Here is an 18,181-nt window from a genome sequence, read left to right on the forward strand (position 1 = left end):
TTAGAAAGGTAGGGAGATTGAGAGAAGAGAACAAGGTCAAGAGAAATTTAGAGGCATAATTAATGTGATCTGGTGATAGATTCAGTGTTGGGAGAGGAAGTGGAGTCCAAGATTTTTGACTTGGGTAGCTGAGTGGGTGGATGGTGACACCACTCACTGAGATTAAGAAGGGCAACAGATTTGAGAGATAAGATGATGAATTCAATGTTGGACGTTTCAGAATACCTATGGGACTACCAGGAAAAGAGAAGTGAGCAGTTGAATAAACATCTCCTGATATGCAGGAGACAGGCCTAGCTAGAGACAGAAATTTGGGAGTGTCACTAGCATACTCCGTGAGTGAGAATGTAGAGGGAGAAGAAAAGGCTCAGGACAGAACTGTGGCCAAGAGGTTTCTCCTTTTAGGGGCACTTATCTTATTAACTGATTATGAGGTAAATCAGGACAAAGAGGGTGAGCAACATGGGGAAACTTTGTTTAGGGTTAAAGTTTAAATTTGGGACAGTTAATGAGAGCACATGGTACTATCTTACAGAATTAAGTATGTTTGTTGTTATTTTCATCACCAGCATTTTATTTTTACTTGTAAAATTTTCCTTCCCCTTTAATGCAGCTTTAAGGGTCGGGTGGTTCATTATAGCACCTTTCTCTCTCCATGCTTTTTATTGAGGAGAATGGGGATGGTGGGTAAGAATGGACTTCAACCAAGGGATGCATTTATATTCCCTATGAATAAGTGCTCTGCCCTGGACCATTCAAGTTTCATTCTTAAAAATTGTGACCTTGAAAGAAATGATGATTCTGATTCACAACAGCTACATATAAAGTTAAAGATCATTGCAGCTGGACACAAAGCCATAGTAAATAGTTACAGAAGGATGGTCTCCAGGGCCTTCACTCTAAGACAGAGACAGTAAATAAGACAGTTGATTGTAGGAAAATCCATCTTAAAGTGTCAAAAAATAAGACAATTTTGGTAATACACTTCTCACTTTTGTAGTGTGGTATCATAATTTTATTACATAAGGCATTCAGAATATAAAATACCACATAGTAATAAAAAGCATGGAGTCTGGTGCCAGACTGCCTAAGTTTGAATTCTGATTTTGTTAATTATTAGACATGTGACCTTAGGCAAGTTACTTAGCTTCTCGGTGCCTCAGTTTCCTCCAATGTAAGATGGGATAATAATCAACCTGCTTCAGAATGTTGCTGTAATAGATGCAAATTGCTTAGTACAGTACCTGGCACGTTGTTAGCACTATAAATGTATTTGCTATTATTATTTGTAGGAATTGAGTTTTCTTGTTTTGGTTTATTTGTTGGTTTGGTGGTTATTTTTCAATTCATTAACTGATTTCTACTTTCCTGGTTTGGATATTAAAACTTTGGGTCTTTGTTAAATCTGCTTCCTTTTAACTTACTTGTAAAAGGCCATCAGAAGCCTCAGAGAAAAGATTTTGTTAAACATGGTCATTTTCCCACAGAAAATATTAAGCATGGACATTTCCTGAAATTTTAGGCAAGCTAGTTGCAGAATATTATAAACTGCTGCCAGGAGAGAGTCTATTTTTCCAAAAAAACTAGCCTTTTTAAAAGTTATAGAATGTAATGCCTTCTGTTAATGTGAAAAAAGAAAATCTCTCATACCTTTTGTCCAACCTTTAAAGTCCAACTTAATTTAGCTCAAATGTTGTCATTTGTGGAAGACAGTATATTATAGCTTTGGCATCAGTTCTGGCAAATTATTTAATCTCTGAAGACTCCTCGTTCATAAAATGAGGTTGGACTTACAGGGAGGTAGGAGAATCTAACCTATAGAGGTAGGTTAGCCCAAAGCTTAGTGAGGCAAGTGGATGTTGAAATCAGATAAGGCTAGCAGAGGCTTTGGAAGTAGAACAGGGAACCTCAACAAGCCTGGGAAAATAAAGGGAGACTAGGTATGGACTTAGTGTAGGAGAGGCCTGAGAATCAGCCCTGAAGACAACCCTCAGGCCATTACTGGTTCATCTCTTTGGCTAACAGTATAATAATCCTTTCCCTCTTCTCTCCCTACCTCCAGTATCTCTTTCCAGAATATCCCTTATATAACTCCCAACTCAAGATCTGCCTTCTCCAAGCAGATATCCAAGAGTTCTCCAATTGAAATCAGGTTCACCTTTCCCCATATTTTCTTTAGACTTTGACTTTAAATACTTATTGACACCTGCCTTGTAGTGTAGATATTTGTGTGTGCTTCCCTCACTTAAGTTATTAGCTCCTAGGTGTTAGGAACCCACAGTGCTGATAACAGTGTTTTATACACTGTAAATTCTCAGTCTATGTTATTGAAATTCTTCATGCAAAGCAGTTATAATGTTCAGTCCTTAAGGCACTGACCTTTAATCACTTTTGTGTGTGTGTGTAAGCTTCTGGGTTGTGTTTTAGCAGCCTTCATAAAATTACCAAAAATGTTAATAAGGTATTGTAAAAGTGTGGCACTTTTGAAACATTAAACTAGACATATCTCTACAGTCTTTATATATAACCATTTTTTGCAAGTGCCAAAAGTTTTTGCTACTGTTTTGAAAAAAAAATCAAATGTAAAGCAAATAATATAAATTAAAATCAGAATCTAACAGCACATTTGTTTATGCTGTTATCATTTGATTCATTCTAATGCCTGATATTAGCATTGAGTGTAAGAGTAGTAGAAAGCAGGACTTTTCCACTGTAGATTTTTAAAAGTCATGGGTAGCCCTGATAGCCTTTTTATACTGTTTTCAAAGGACAAATTATACCTTGTTTTTTGCTGAAACTTAGAGACTTCATAGAGATACTTTAGTATTTTACTTGGAGTCATTCAGCCCTTCCATGAATTTCTCTAATCAAAAAAGTAAAGTTTCCTATAGGATTTCATTAAACGATACTAGTTTGGAAATCTTAATTGTATATTCTTTTCTATAGCTCAAAGCTACTTACACTATATTTTTTATGAACTATTTTTCTGGAGTGCTTTAAGAGCTACAATATTCAGTTTCCCTTATTTTATAATGAGTGTAGAGAAAGTTAAGGTGTTTTTTCTCTAAGGAGAAAAATTAAGCGGTGACATAATTACTTTGGCATATAGAACAATTAATAGAAATCATCCTTTGGGGAGAATTTTTTTTGTTTCTAATCCTAAATCAGTGGAGTTAGATTTATGCAGCAACCTCCAATGGGCTGTTTTACTCTGGGTGGGAAGTAAGTTTTCAGTTTGTTAGTATCCAGTAAACAGTGGGTTTGTCTCTGTTAAATGTCACTACTGCTTCTAATTATTTTTAGAAGTCACAAGCTGTAACTGACAAGTCAGAATACAGAAATACTTAGAACAACTCTGCTGTAGTATCAACAACTCTCCAGTTCCTGCACTTTAATGAGCATTTCATTAGGCTGTTTCTGGAGATTGGTTCAGAGCTATCAGTAAATGCCAGGTTAGTCGACCCAGTTTCAGAGAACATCTTTTCTAAATTAAGCTTGCCTATTTACAAATATTAAGAAAAAAATTTACATGAATTTTCTGGTCAATTTTATTATCTATGTTAATTTTTGTTGTGTTTTTAAAATCCTATTTCAAGTTTGCTCTTTATTTTTCTGTGTTGTTTTTTTTTGAAAAGTCAGTAAAGAAAAGTAAATACAGAGTAGAGATGTCACTTCTCAATAAGTTGATTTTGCAAGTTTTTTTCTTTTTAACTAATATATTTCTATATTTAGAGATTCAATTACAGTGCCAATGAGGTACCAGAGGATTAGGAAAGAAGAGGCACATTATAACTTAGAGCTATGTAGGCTATTATTTCATTAGGTTACAGCTACCAGGATCAGCAGGTCTTGGGGAAGAAAGAGGGTTTTTCCCCAACATCCATTCTGCAGTTCTCTGTCCCCACAGCTCCAGCCTCTTACACTGGAGTGTCTATAGAAAAAGAGGGAGGCTAAATATATCTTATGTGCTTCTTCTTTCCCTCTCTCATTTAAATTGTGACTAAAATCAGCTCTTCAACAACTTCGTCTTTTTGTTACCTATCTTGATTTGGCTTTTATGTGCCCCCCCCCCCACCTACTGCAGAAGCGCTATGAATATGCAACTACATTAATCTAGGGGATATCTTTGGCAAATAGAGGACCTCAAAACTGATTGTTTAGGGGCTTGAAATGACTCACAGAGTATCAGCAGGTTTGGGTTTTATAAGCTGTCTCTGTCACTTGAGACAGTTGTCAGCTGAAAGCCTCAGCTCATGTTTGTATTCTTCTTTGTCTGGCATGTCCAGAGACCCCATTTGAAAATTATTGCTCTCTCTGCGTCCTCTTCCAAAAAACACTAAAGCTTTTAGAATCAGTTTATAAAAATGGGAACATTTATCTTGCTTGTCTTCTACTTCTTAGTAAAGGAGAAGGGAAAAACTACATCACAATATTTAAATTTAATCACCAATCTAAAAATCTTTGCCAATCTTCAGAAAGACATTAAGTACTTTTTCTTTTCCTATTTTTTTTATAGGTCACACTTTATTTTTTTAAATTAATTAATTTTTGGCTGCATTGGGTCGTTGCTGCACGCGGGCTTTCTCTAGTTGCGGCGAGCAGGGGCTACTCTTCGTTGTGGTGTGCGGGCTTCTCATTGCAGCGGCTTCTCTTTGTTGCGGAGCACGGTCTCTTGGTGTACAGGCTTCAGTAGTTGCAGCTCGTGGGCTCAGTAGTTGTGGCTCATGGGCTCTAGAGTGCAGGCTCAGTAGTTGTGGTGCACGGGCTTAGTTGCTCCGTGGCACGTGGGATCTTCCTGGACCAGGGCTCGGACCTGTGTCCCCTGCATTGGCAGGTGGATTCTTAACCACTGCATCACCAGGGAAGTCCCTTTTTTCCTATTTTTAATGAGTTTTATCTGAAGAACAGGGTAAAGACACTGAAAACATTTAAGTGTTTCTTCCTTCATTCCCAAACATGCAAAGATTTTTATGAGAATATGGGAGGAACTGAAGTGATCATTTGAGAGAAGTTCAACTGGTAATTCCCCTAAAATAGTCTATGGCAAGTATATTCTTGTTTTTGTTTTCAGATATCATTTGACTTTAATTTCTTTGCCCTTAGTAGAAATTTTTGTCATACAGTCTTTTTAATATTTCATGCATCATTTTTAAATGATCCTAAGGTCAATTCAAGGTGTCAACCAGGTTATACTGTCTCTGAACCAGCTAGTATTCTCACAGTGATTTGTGGTGCCATTTTTAGTTTTTCCACCTGTAGGAGTGGACACTGCTTGGAATAGTGTCCTGGAATAAGCATCAGGAATATCTTGTGATGGATATTCCCACTGCCATGCAGGGCAGTATTCATATTGGGAGATGGAAATAGTGGAAGATCCAGAGAAAGCACTTACCAGATTGGCCCTAGTGTAATGATTAAGCTTCCTGAGAGAGTAATGACTCTGAGCATGTCCTTCCTTAGGAGTGTGGATGTTGAAACAGTACATTGCTCCAAAAGGAGTGCTCAGTTCCATGGAGCACTCTGTGTCTCTTAAAAACTGGGACTCCTTTTGCCAAATTAGTGAATGCTGGGGGCAAGTTGAAAATTTGCATTTCCTAACATCTTTTATTTATGCCTAGATGATGGACCATCTGGACTATGCAACAAATGAAGAAAACCCTGTGACTGCTGGTGAACAGATTGTCCAATAATAATATTATGTGGACTTGCAATAATGTGTCAGTTGACTTTCTACAAATAGAGTTGGCCATTTTAAATTGGCTTTTGAATTGACAATCTGAAAGAAACTTCAATGCTGTGCTTGCAAATATGTATTTTTAAGAGCTGGTACTGACGACTACATGATAAGTAATTAAAATACATTTGCTTTTAACTACATTAAAGTTGTGCCTTCACATTAAATAAAAGCATATGGTCTGTGTAATTTTTAAGATGTAATATATACAGTATATTTTTCTAAAAAAAAAGTCTTCACCTGTACTTTTCTTACTGAAATCTCTTTCTTTCAACTCTAATGATAGTTAAAAGTATTTGTCAAAGTGAATTTCTGAGCAGATTTTACTGTAAAGAGTTATGCAAATTTTATGCTCTATAGAAACAACTGTTTAAGACCATGTAAGAAGGCAGTTCAGCAATGGAATTTTAGACCTTTTATCACTGCAGAGGTTAGAAATATATAATTTGGGAATATATATAAATGTGTATTTTTGTAGCATAAGTTTAAAAAAATCCCAATCCTTTTTTAAACTTGAGAACCTAAATTACTTCAGACTACATATGTATTATATTAGAATATTTTTCCAGATATAGAGAAACATAATATATAGAACTAGTCATTAAAAGGAAACAAAAACTGAAATCCACAGTTTTCAGTTCTGCTGTTTCCTTGAAGATGTAGCTTAAATTTCTAATTCCCTACTCCTTTCTCCATAGGAAACCACTGTTAACTTTTTAAAATTTGGATGGAGAGTGGTTTACTAATATACAAAGTGTGCTTCAGAGAAAAGAATTGGAGACAGAAGACAGGAGACTGGGTGTTAGTCTCAATTTAATTACAAGAGTTTGAGTAAATTTTATTAGCTCAATAGAACTGTATCTCAGCTTTCCCATCTGCAAAATGAGTATGTTAGACCAACTAATCACTTTGGTATCTTCCAACTTGAAAAAATCTTTCTCATTCTTTGCTAAATCTCAGATGTGGACTTGAACATTATCCTGGGAGTCATAGGTCACATTATCTTTCCATTTTCTTTTATTTTCTCTAAGAAATTCCCAAATGAAAAGTGATTGCAAAGACAGCAGGATTTTGTATTTCTCTGTGAATAATGTACAAGATACGTGAACAAATCCATGATTTTTCATCCTAAGGCCAGTTTAACTGATTAAAAGATAAAGCTAATGCCTTTAAAAATGGATCAGACCTTTGATGTTTGAACTAAATTTAGTATTTGAGGGAATTAGATGCTTTTGATTAATTGTTAAGTTGCTGGGTAATTTATAGACGTAGAAGCTCCCTTGACAGTCAGCCCTTCTTTCTACTTAATACACTTATGGGTCATTTGGTTTATGGCAAATGACAAATAAGTATCTGACAAGTAAGAGTTCATGTTAATTTTGCCTCTATAATATAAAGTTTTAATTTTTTCCAAAGAATTTAATTTATTTGGCAGACTCTGATAGAGAGAACAGATTAAGTGCCATGTTAAAGCTCCAACTATATTTTCATTTATAATATCAATAAAATGTTTGCCAAAATACAGCTTTTTTAAGTAAAATTATCTGCATTCTTATCCCAGCTTTAGAATATTCAAAAGCCTCAACCACATTTTATGAAGAACGTTAAGAGAAAATTTTACATCTAGAAGTCTGGAATCTTAATTCTTTGATGCAAATTCTACTTTATCCAACCATTAGTTATCAAGAAGGTATAACCTTGTTCTAGTTTGCTATTTAAATCTTACAGATTAAATAGAAATCACATAAAAAGTGAAATTTCTTAAGTTTCTCCATCTTCAATATCAACTTTATATTGTACTTAGTCCTTCTAGCAGCTGAACTGAAAATATTTATAGAAATTACAATAAAGTGCAGAAATATTTGGGGAATCAAAATATAAGCAAAAGATAGCAGAGATGGAAATTTGGCTTTAGAAGACTGTATCATTTCTTCCTCTCTTGCCCTCCTACCACCAATAACTTTAAGGGGAAGAGAAGTTTGGTTTTTTCCTAAACATGTCTTTAAAACAATAAGAAATATTGTAGGAGATTACTTACTGCAAAAAAAAAAAAGTCTGAGAAATTCCCTATGAACATTTTTGTAGTTTATCAAACAGAAATTATTAAATACCTCAAATTGTAAAGTCAATGATTTTTACTTCAGTTTAGTTTAGCAAAGATAAATATGAGGTTTGTGGGAAAGGACTTTGATATTTTACGATGTTATGTTTCCTTCTAGCTTGTAGATTTTTTTTTTTAGATTAGCAATACCTTATTAGTAGACTCAGCAATTTATTTCTCTTTTGAAGGAAGAAAATTTTAACCCATCTGCTGTTGGCATTCATTGATGTTAGTTACATGTTCATAGAGATTTTGATGAAATGGTACATTTAGAGTAAATACAAATGAGCTTTCCAGTTTTCCTTTGTTTTTTTAATTTCTGCCTTAGATATAAGCAGAAACTAATTTATTTAAGTTTGGTCTCTAAAATGTCAACTTGATCTCAGCTAATGAGACTTCACAAACAGGAATTGCTTTTCAGACTAGTGGATTGTACTAGTTTGAAAGGCTTCATATTTTCCCATTAACAAGGAAAAAAGTTGTTATGCAAACAACCCATTTTACAGTTTAAAAAATTTATTTTCAGTGCTCTATTTACCTCAGAGGTAATTCTAAAGGAGGTAGGGGAGGGTAATGAAAATAAAATCAAAATACTGAGTAAAAATCAGTTTATGCTTCCTGGAAGAAAGATACTCTATAAATTCAAGAGATCTGAATCAAATGACTTAACCTTTTGGAATTTGAAAGAAATTATGTAGTACTCACAATTTGGGCTACTGAATTTTCAGAGTAAACAAAATGATTTATAAGAGTAATATACAGGCCATATTACAGTGAAAATCATATATGTAAATTTTCTTGTTTAATGTTTCCATAAGGACAGCTTTTTGTATCTAAGAAAATGTTCATTGGGGAAAATTTTTTTAACTAAATTTTTTAGAATAGTCCTACATTATTTGCAATTCAGGGGCGACTAAAAGAAAAAAATGTGGAATATTTAATGTCATTATTTGTTTCTTTGATTAGGCATAAAAAGTAAACAACTTATTTTGCTTTGGAATATGGATTTTTTTTCAGTATCTAAAGTTTATCTGGTTAGCCTTGAGATTTCCCAATGAGACAAGTCAATGTAAATTATGTGGGTTTTGCTTGTTTTATACCTTCTGTTGTCTTTTGATCATATGAGAACCTTTTTTAAAGTACATGACTGAATTTTTACTTCTTAGATGGAGGTTAGAGTGTGAAATTCTTTTCTTTTAACACTTTGATATGTTAGTGTAAATTAGTACTTTAATAGCACTACTAGGCTTTATTTTTTTATGGAACATGATTTAAAATTTTTTGAAGTGTTAATCTGGCAGTGCTTTAAAACTCTTCATTATGTGCCAATACTGACAAGAAAAACAGTTTTTTTAATGTATTGAATTCACTATGGTATTCAATAAATTCTATTTTAAAATAAAATTTGAGTTTGTTTTATTTTGAATGGTGAAAAATAATTGAAAATGAACTAAAAGCTACTAGATCATGTTCACATAAGGTGAAAATGATAATAATCACTTATGAAATTGTGTGGTTATTTTAAATCTGACAAATTATCCGTAAAACCTAGATTCCATAAGTGTCATTTACTGGAAATTTATATTGATACATAATAGCTCTTAATAAATATTTATTGAATTGATATATCTATAGACTTTTTTTTACCAAGAAACTATCCTACCTGTTGTAATGAACATCCCTGACATTTGCAGCTTTGCTTATGTTCTCACAAATTACTAAGATCCCTGCTGCCATTGTACGGGGTATTTTTTTTTTTAAACTTAGATGTGGATGGCCCAGATATGTATCTGTAGTGGTTTTGTCTCGACCATATGTTGAGGAGTCCTGTTCAGAGGAACCTTGTTTCATCCCACAGGCCCATATACCTGAAAAGATGCATAAGAAACTGGAAAGAGAGGCTCTCTTTAGGAAGAGAGGGGATAAGATGGGTTGAGCACAGGAGTGAGAGGGAGAGTGAGAGTACCTTTTACATTTTCTATCATATACTTCTATTAAGATTCAAAATACAAATCATAAAAATCTATTGAATTATTTTCCTCTTAATAGGTATTCATACTAATAGACGGTTAACTAATAAATTACTCATATTTTTCTTAAGATAGTAAGCCTTGGAAACAGTCTAATATGTATAGTGGGAGTAAAGGGAGAAATAACCAGTTGTCATGTTTTTTGTCTTGAAATTTATGTTCTGTACAAATTTATTAGCTTGAAATTCATTTTTTGCTAGAAAATAAGAGTAGAACTAAATTTTATGAGCTCATTCCCATTTCTATAATCCCATGAAGACTCTAGAATTGAGATCAGAAGTTCTCAACTTAGTATTTCTTTGTGGCCTTTAACCAAATGACCCACAACAAGTTAAAAATAAAGCAAAAGTGGGAATTCCCTGGCAGTCCAGTGGTTAGGACTCAGTGCTTTCACTGCTGGAGCCAGGGTTCAGTCCCTGGTCTGAACTAAGATCCCACAAGCTGTGTGGCATGGCCAAAAAAAAAGGCAAAAGTAAAAATAATGAATCACTGAAAAGCATTGACAATGGAAAACAATGTCCAATTCCAGGAAACACTAATGATAACAAAGTATCCTTCCTAAAAATTTTGGAAATTTCAACTACCTGCATATGAGCTCTTAGACACTTTGCATTTGCAGCAGTAGCCAGACTCGGCAGAATTCTGGAGAGAGAGCTCTGTAAATTGCAGTAAGGCACTAATTCTTAACAGCTCTCTTAGGAGGTTATGGGTACAGTAAGTCCCCTACATATGAACGAGTTCCATTCTGAGACCGTGTTCGTAGGTCCAATTTGTTTGTAAGTCCAACAAAGCCTAGGTACCCAACTAACACAATCGGCTATATAGGGTAATAGGTTTATAATACTTTTCACACAAATAATACATAAACCCAAACACAAAAAATAAAACATTTTTAATCTTACAGTACAGTACCTTGAAAAGTACAGTAGTATAACACAACAGCTGGCATACAGGGGCTGGCATCGAGTGAACAGGCAAGAAGAGTTACTGACTGGAGGAGGGAGAGGAGGTGGGAGATGGGAGAGCTGAAGGATCGTCAGCAATAGGAGACAAGGAGGGCAAGCTGCAATTTCACTCATGCCTGACGTTGATGGCACAGGTTCTATTTCCTTGCTGGATTCAATTCTATCGACCCTCTTGAAAAAATCGATCCAGTGATGTCTGGGTAGTAGCTCATTTTTTCTCGTCATAGATGACACGGTAGCACTGGATTGCATTCTGAACAGCTGCTGCAAACTTCGTGTACCATGCTATGTTCTGGTCCTGTGCCTCAAAAACTAACAGTGCCTCGGGACTTCCCTGGTGGTGCAGTGGTTGAGAATCCGCCTTCTAATGCAGGGGATGAGGGTTCGATCCCTGGTCAGGGAACTAAGATCCCACATGTAGCAGGGCAACTAAGCAGGCATGCCACAACTACTGAGCCCACGCACCACAACTAGAGAGAAGCCCGTGTGCCCCAACAAAAGATCCCACGTGCGGCAACTAAGAACCAACACAGCCAAAAATAAATTAAAACAAAAACAAACTAATAGTGCCTCCTCAAATAAAGACTATCCCCTTGCCATTTCCTGCATAGTGCATCTCTTTAGTTCTTCAATTACTTCTTCCTCTTGTCTCTCTTCGTCCTTTCTCTGGGCTTCCAATTCCATCAGGTCTTCATTAGTAAGCTACACAAGGTAAGTCCACAACAGCACAACCACTTGTAGAGAGGGTGCATGCACGTGACAATGTATGCCAGACATGTGAACTAACGTGACTGGACACGTGAACACAGGTTTGCATCTTTGAAAGTTCACAACTTGAAAGTTTACTGTAAATAGTTCTTGACCTTAGCTGTAAATGAAAGTCTATGGTTTGGCATGTCATTATGTTAAAAGCAACTTTCCAATTTAGATCATAGGGTCACTTCTTTAGATAAGTGGGAAAGGTATCAATTGGATTCTAATTAATAGTTATGTGTTAATAGGCTCTGCTAGCTATGGAAAACCAAGTAATTTTTTACAAATGAAGAGTGCTTCATCCAAAAATTTATTATATGTGTTTGGAACACTGATTGAAGCCTCACGTATTATTATTTTTTCTATAAAATCTACCCCAGCCCCTTTCAGTGCAGAGAAATAAAATAGACAAATTCAAATGCCAAGTCCTCTCCATACTCTTCTAAACGTCTCTCAAAGAATCCTGGTACTCGCCATCCCCACTGCCACTAACTCAATTTAATTCATCTGTACTGTAACAGACTTTTAATTGGTCTTCCAAATACTAATTTCACTATCAATCCCCCTTCCATATCATAGCCAGTGATCTTTCCAAGATAAAAATCTAATCATGCAATTCAAGCACTTTAAAAAAACCTTTAATAGCACCAAATTTGTTTAAGAATAGTCTAGATACCTTAATGTGGTTTTTCTAGTCCCTGTTTCTTTCCAACTTAATCTCCCATTATTTTCCTCTCCTTCATTCCTGCCCCCTTACACTCTTCCTAGGAAGCTCTTCTAAGCACACTCCCACCTCCCACACCCAGCCATCCCCTTCAAATCTCAGTTTAGGTATCACTGTTTGGAATGGGAAGAGATAAATGTGGAAAGAACAAATACAATTCCTTTATGGAGTTTTATTAAAAAGGAAGATGAGAAATGGGCTCAAGAAATAAGTTTGGTAAATGGGAAAAGAATTTGGAAAAGAATAGATACATGTATAACTGAATCACTTTGCTGTACACCTAAAACTGTCACTGTCACAACATTGTTAACCAACTATACTCCAATATAAAATAAAAAGTTTAAAAAAATTAAAAAATTTTTTTTAAAAGTTTGGAATGGGGGTGGGGTATTGACAAGGGAAGAAATAACAGCATTTGTGAATGTTAATGGGGATCCAATAAAAGGGGATATTTTGATGATGTTGGAAAGAGATTGGAGAATTAACTAAGTTTATTTCCTTAAGTAGGCCAGAGGTGATGGGATCTAGTGCCCAAGTGGAAGGGCTTGCATTAAACAGAAATATGGAGCGTTTGCCTCCAGTAACTGGAGATAAGGTAGTGTATGTAAGTATAAATGCATAATAGGGAGGTAGGTGTGATAGGTGTGGGCATGGAAAGTTCTTTTCTGACTGCTTTTATATTCTGCCAATGAAGTGCTAATCAGGGTCATCAGCTGAGTCAGTTTCGGGAGCAGATGCAGAAAGTTTGAAGAGAAAGAAAAAAGTTAATCTTTCAAAAGTAAGAATGATTGGTATAGGGACAGGTTCTCAAAGTGTGGTCCCTGGCTCAGCAACTGCATCACTTGGTTAAATATGCAAAATTTTGGTCCCCACCCAGACCTGAATCAGAAACTTCAAGGGTGGGGCACAGCAATCTGGTTTTTAACAAGCTTTACAGGTGATTCTTTTACAAGCTAAAATTTGAGACCAGGCATATCAGACTCACTTGGAAGGCTTATTGAACCACAGGCAGCTGGGCCCCAGTCTCAGATTTTCTAATTCAGGTCTGGGGTGGAACCCAACCAAGAATTTCCATTTCTAACAAGTTCCCAGATGAAGTTGGTACTGCTGGCCAGCGGACCACACTTTGAGGACTACTGGTCTAAGGAAATATAGTATGATATAGTTGCATCAGGGGCATATCATGAGGTCCGTAGTCTTAAATTTAAATTGGACTTTCTGTTTGTGTGTGTATGTTTCCCCAGCCACATTCAGTTATACAGGTATAATATTGAATTGAACCAGGGCTGTGATTTAGCCAAGCAAATTCAAAAGCAAAAGAGGAGCAAGGGAATTTAGGATGTGTGTGAAGGAGTGCATATAACTTATTAACCATGAAATTTAAGCTAGGTAAAGAAGAACATGAGGGTTTGGGGGGGCAGTAAATGATGGTGAAAAGGTGTTAGGATAAATGCATTATACATACCTATAGAACTGAAGGATTGTTGGGTTTGGAATAGTAGAAAAAGTTCAATAGATGGAAAGTGGTGGTCCAAGATGATTGTTAGAAGTGGAAATTATGAGGAATTGCCATTACTGGTAATGATAAGGTCAATGTAGGTTTCCCAGATCAAATACATGATGCCCATTTAAATTTGAATTTTAGATAAACAATGGATACTTCTTAGTGTAAGTATGTTCCAAAGTATACTTAGAAAGGGTTTATTTTCATCCATTATGCTGATCTTACAATGGGACCCTTCAGCCTAGTAACCTCTGTCCTTCAATTTTGGGATATTTTCTTAAATTATTTGGTTATTTCCTCCCCTTCATTTTCTCTGTTCTTTCTTTCTGGAATCCCTAATATATTGATGTTGTACCTCCTGTCTTACCTGTTTTCTCAAATATTCCACCTCTTGTCTTTTTGCCCATTATCTGGAAGATTTCCTTAACAGTATCTAATCCTTTTATTGAATTTATTTCTGCTAACATTTAAAAATTTCCAAGAGCTATTTTTTGCTCTCTGATACTTTATTTTTTATTGTATTCTATTGCTGTTTCATTGATGCCATATATTCTCTTAACACTCTGAAAATATTAATCGTAGGGTTTCTGTTTGCTTGTTTTTGAAATTGTCCTCTGTGTATAACCACCGTTTTCTTTCAACTCCATTTTTGTGTGTTATTTCTTAGAAGCTTTCTTCAGAGAGAAGGTAATCTTTAGTTTTCTGCTCATGTTTAAGAGTGAGAGGCTAAAAATACAGTTGGACACTCTGAGCACATAAATGGGCTTATTAAATGTGAGGTACATTGTAGGATGATCTGGCTTTGCTGCTGGGAAACCCCAATACCAGTATATTTAAATGTTTTCTCTTGGGATGATCAGATTTCTCAGAAAAATGTCTCCAAATCTTTTGCAGTCAGTGGTTGGGAAAGTGTTGAGGGTCTCAGCATTCTACATGCAAACATTCACTCAAACACAATTTTCAGTCTGTTACCCGTGCACACCCTCGATTGTAACTGGTATCATCCCAGTCAGTAAAACCCCTGTTTTACTCTCTCCAAAGAACAAAGCTCCAGTTTTCTGCCAGAGTCAAGGAAAAAAATTTGCCCAGCTACATGAAGTATAAGAGGAGATCTGTGGTTCTTCATGAATGATAGGATTAGAAAATAACAATTTTGTAATCCCAAATGAAATAATTGGTTTAGGCAATGATCATCAGTGTATAAAACCATTAGATGAGAGGAGGGCTAAATCTGTCAGCACCTGAAATCATTGATTAATCTTAGCATTATTAAGTGTGGGACAACCAGACATTGCAGGCATTTCAACATGGTATAGTATGAAGCACAAAGCACCATGAAGTGTTCTTCCAAAAAAAAGATAACCTGGAACCTCATCAAATCTACAGCACAAACTTCCAACTATGGGAAATATAGAGGATGAAGGGAGAAGTTAAATGACACTCAAGGGAGCAAATTTACAAATACAGAATATGCAACATTCTCAAGGACAACTGAATTGGTTCTTGTAATAAATGAATACCATAGGGGGAAAAAGTGTGGAAGGAAGGGCTGCTCTAAATTAAAAGACTTTTCTGTGACATGACATCCAAATCACTTGTGTGGATGCTGTTTGGATCCCAATTTAATAAACCAATTAAACAAGACATTTGTGAGCCAACTGGGAAAATTTGGTTATGAACCAGATATAAAACAATACCAAATAATATTGTTTTTTTTAGATGTGATAATGACATCATGTCCATTTTATTAAACAGATGTATTTTGAAGTATAGAGAAGCAAAATGGCATGATGTCTATGATTTATTTTATTTTATTTTTAAAATAATTTTATTAATTTTATTTATTTATTTTTGGCTGCATTGGGTCTTTGTTGCTGGGCATGGGCTTTCCCTAGTTGCAGCGAACGGGGGCTACTCTTTGTTGTGCTACACGGGCTTCTCATTGCGGTGGCTTCTCTTGTTGTAGAGCACCAGCTCTAGGTGTGCGGGCTTCAGTAGTTGTGACATGCAGGCTCAGTAGTTGTGGCTCGAGGGCTCTGGAGTGCAGGCTCAGTAGTTGTGGTGCACGGGCTTAGTTGCTCCACAGCATGTGGGATCATCCCTGACCAGCACCAGCAGACAGATTCTTAACCACTGTGCCACCAGGGAAGCCCTATGATTTTCGTTTATTTTAAAAATAAACTAGGGGCAAAGAAAACAGTTATAAAAAATGTTTATTACTTGTATACTGCATAAATAACATATATGCATACACTCTAATTCAAGAAGCCTGATTTTCATCTTCTCAATTATTCAAGAACTATTTATTGAATACTTATGATATACCAGGCACTGTATTAAACTATTGGGGTTAGAGATTAATACTTGAGGGTCTTCCCTGGTGGTGCAGTGGTTATGAATCCCCCTGCCAATGTAGGGAACAAGGGTTCGAGCCCTGGTCTGGGAAGATCCCATGTGCCGCGGAGCAACTAAGCCAGTGTGCCACAACTACTGAGCCCATGTGCCCTAGAGCCCGTGCTCCGCAACAGGAGAAGCCACCGCAATGAGAAGCCCGCACACCACAACGAAGAGTAGCCCCAGCTCACTGCCAACTAGAGAAAGCCTGCGCGCAGCAACGAAGACCCAACACAGCCAAAAATAAATAAATTAATTAAAAAAAATTTGAAAGATTCCAGGTATTTTTGGTGCCATTTTATTAGCTTTCCTCTTACAAAACAGGTTAATTCTTTTGAAAGAATGCCTAAGAAAGAAAATCCATTAATCCTCAATCCAAATTACTGCAAAATTTCTTGGAACTGGTTTAATAGCTCTGCTTATACAAAGGATTTGCCAAACATTTATGAGGGTCTAATTTTAAGTGACAGGGAAATTGATCATAAAACATATACTTCGTATATTGGCTCTCTTTTTAATTGTTTTGATGCTTTAATCAATTTTAATTGTTTTAATGTTGCCAGTGTTCTTCAGTTTTCGACACAGTGTCCCCTTCTCAGGTAGCTCAGGGACTTAACGCTGGTGGCAAATCCGTTTAGGGAGAAATTAGAGCATGATTAATGTGAAAACAATCATATAAGCCAAATATTTGGACCTAGTGAAGTAAATAAAGAATCTTGATTAGCTGATTAAATAGTTTGAAGAAAAGATTTTGTGAAAGGCTGAATCTTATATAATCTGTTCTCTATTATTAGTAACAGCTTTCTCAATGTGTTTTACTGTCACAAGAGGTAATATAGCAGAAGTGTTAAGGACATAAACTCTGGAATTAGGCTGCCTTGTTCTGCCCTGTGCCTCAGTTTCCTCCTCTGTACAATAGGGATGATAATAATAGTATGTAGCTCATAGAGTTCAGAGGACTTAAGTTAATACAAGTTGAGTGACTAGAATAATACCTGGCAGAGAGAAACCATTCAATAAATGCTTGCTCTTCAGTGTTAGGAAGTAAGGACTCTGATGCTTTCCAACTGTTTTACTATGGAGCCTGCTTTTACTTATCTGAATGTAAACCTCTATACACATTTGTGTGGACATCAAGGTGAAACATGTTTTAAATAATTGTGGGAAGTCATAAAACCTGGCTAGTGTCAGAGATAGTCATCACTCATAAACTGCACTATTTATTGGTCCCTAAACTTGCAGCATTCTAAAAATACTTTTCCTAGGTTAAAATTTAGCCTCTTTATTATTAAATACCCTAAAACCACAAAGAATCTGCTAATGTTTAAAATGGTTGTTTTATAATTGCCACATCCTTACTGCAGCTGTTGATGTGTTTAAAACAGCAAAATGTGCTTCTGAAACATTCTAAATGTAAATACAACACCAAGTATTGTATATTTTAGTTAACAAATATAAATTACAAAAACCAAGAGGAAATTGTGGACTAATCACTGACATTTTTTAGATTGACTGAGTTTTTGTTTTTGTTTTAATCCATTTCTCCTCTACAGTTTGGAAGTTATATAATCCATTTCTTTTCTCATGGTTCTTAATCTTATTTTTTTTAATGTCCTTATGAAACTTGAAGTCTAAAACACTATGGCTGTATCTATCTTCTTCCAAAATAATGAAAGAGACTTGGAGTGATGGTCTTCAAGTATTTTTGTTTACATACCACTTAAAATAATTTTGAGAAACTACTATGGATGGATGGATATTAACTGGACTTATTGTGGTGAACATTCTGCAATATATACATATATCAAATCATTATGATGTACACCTGAAACTAATATAATATTATATGTCAATTATATCTCAATAAAATATGTATCAGTGTAAAAAATACTATGTAACCTTGTATATTTTATCATAATTTAAAATATTTGCAATAAATGTAATTAACAGAATATTAAAAATTTATAGACTTTAAA

At 35.5% G+C, this 18,181-nt stretch overlaps 1 protein-coding gene across 3 annotated transcripts in view; it reads left to right on the plus strand.

The window, feature by feature from the left end:
- SPPL2A (signal peptide peptidase like 2A) overlaps positions 1–9,239 on the plus strand; it is a 164,211-nt gene extending 154,972 nt beyond the window's left edge. For all 3 annotated transcript variants that reach the window (XM_089907230.1, XM_089907231.1, XM_022587118.3), the window contains one exon: positions 5,619–9,239. In XM_089907230.1, coding sequence (XP_089763356.1) covers positions 5,619–5,690 — 72 coding nt within the window. In that variant the 3' untranslated portion in view covers positions 5,691–9,239. The remainder of the gene's footprint in view (positions 1–5,618) is intronic.
- The last annotated feature ends 8,942 nt before the right edge of the window (positions 9,240–18,181 follow it).

The sequence above is a fragment of the Delphinapterus leucas genome, chromosome 2 (assembly GCF_059928025.1).
Source record: "Delphinapterus leucas isolate spDelLeu-1000000601 "Yukka" chromosome 2, BTC_Dleu_Yukka2, whole genome shotgun sequence".
Lineage (NCBI taxonomy): Eukaryota > Metazoa > Chordata > Mammalia > Artiodactyla > Monodontidae > Delphinapterus > Delphinapterus leucas.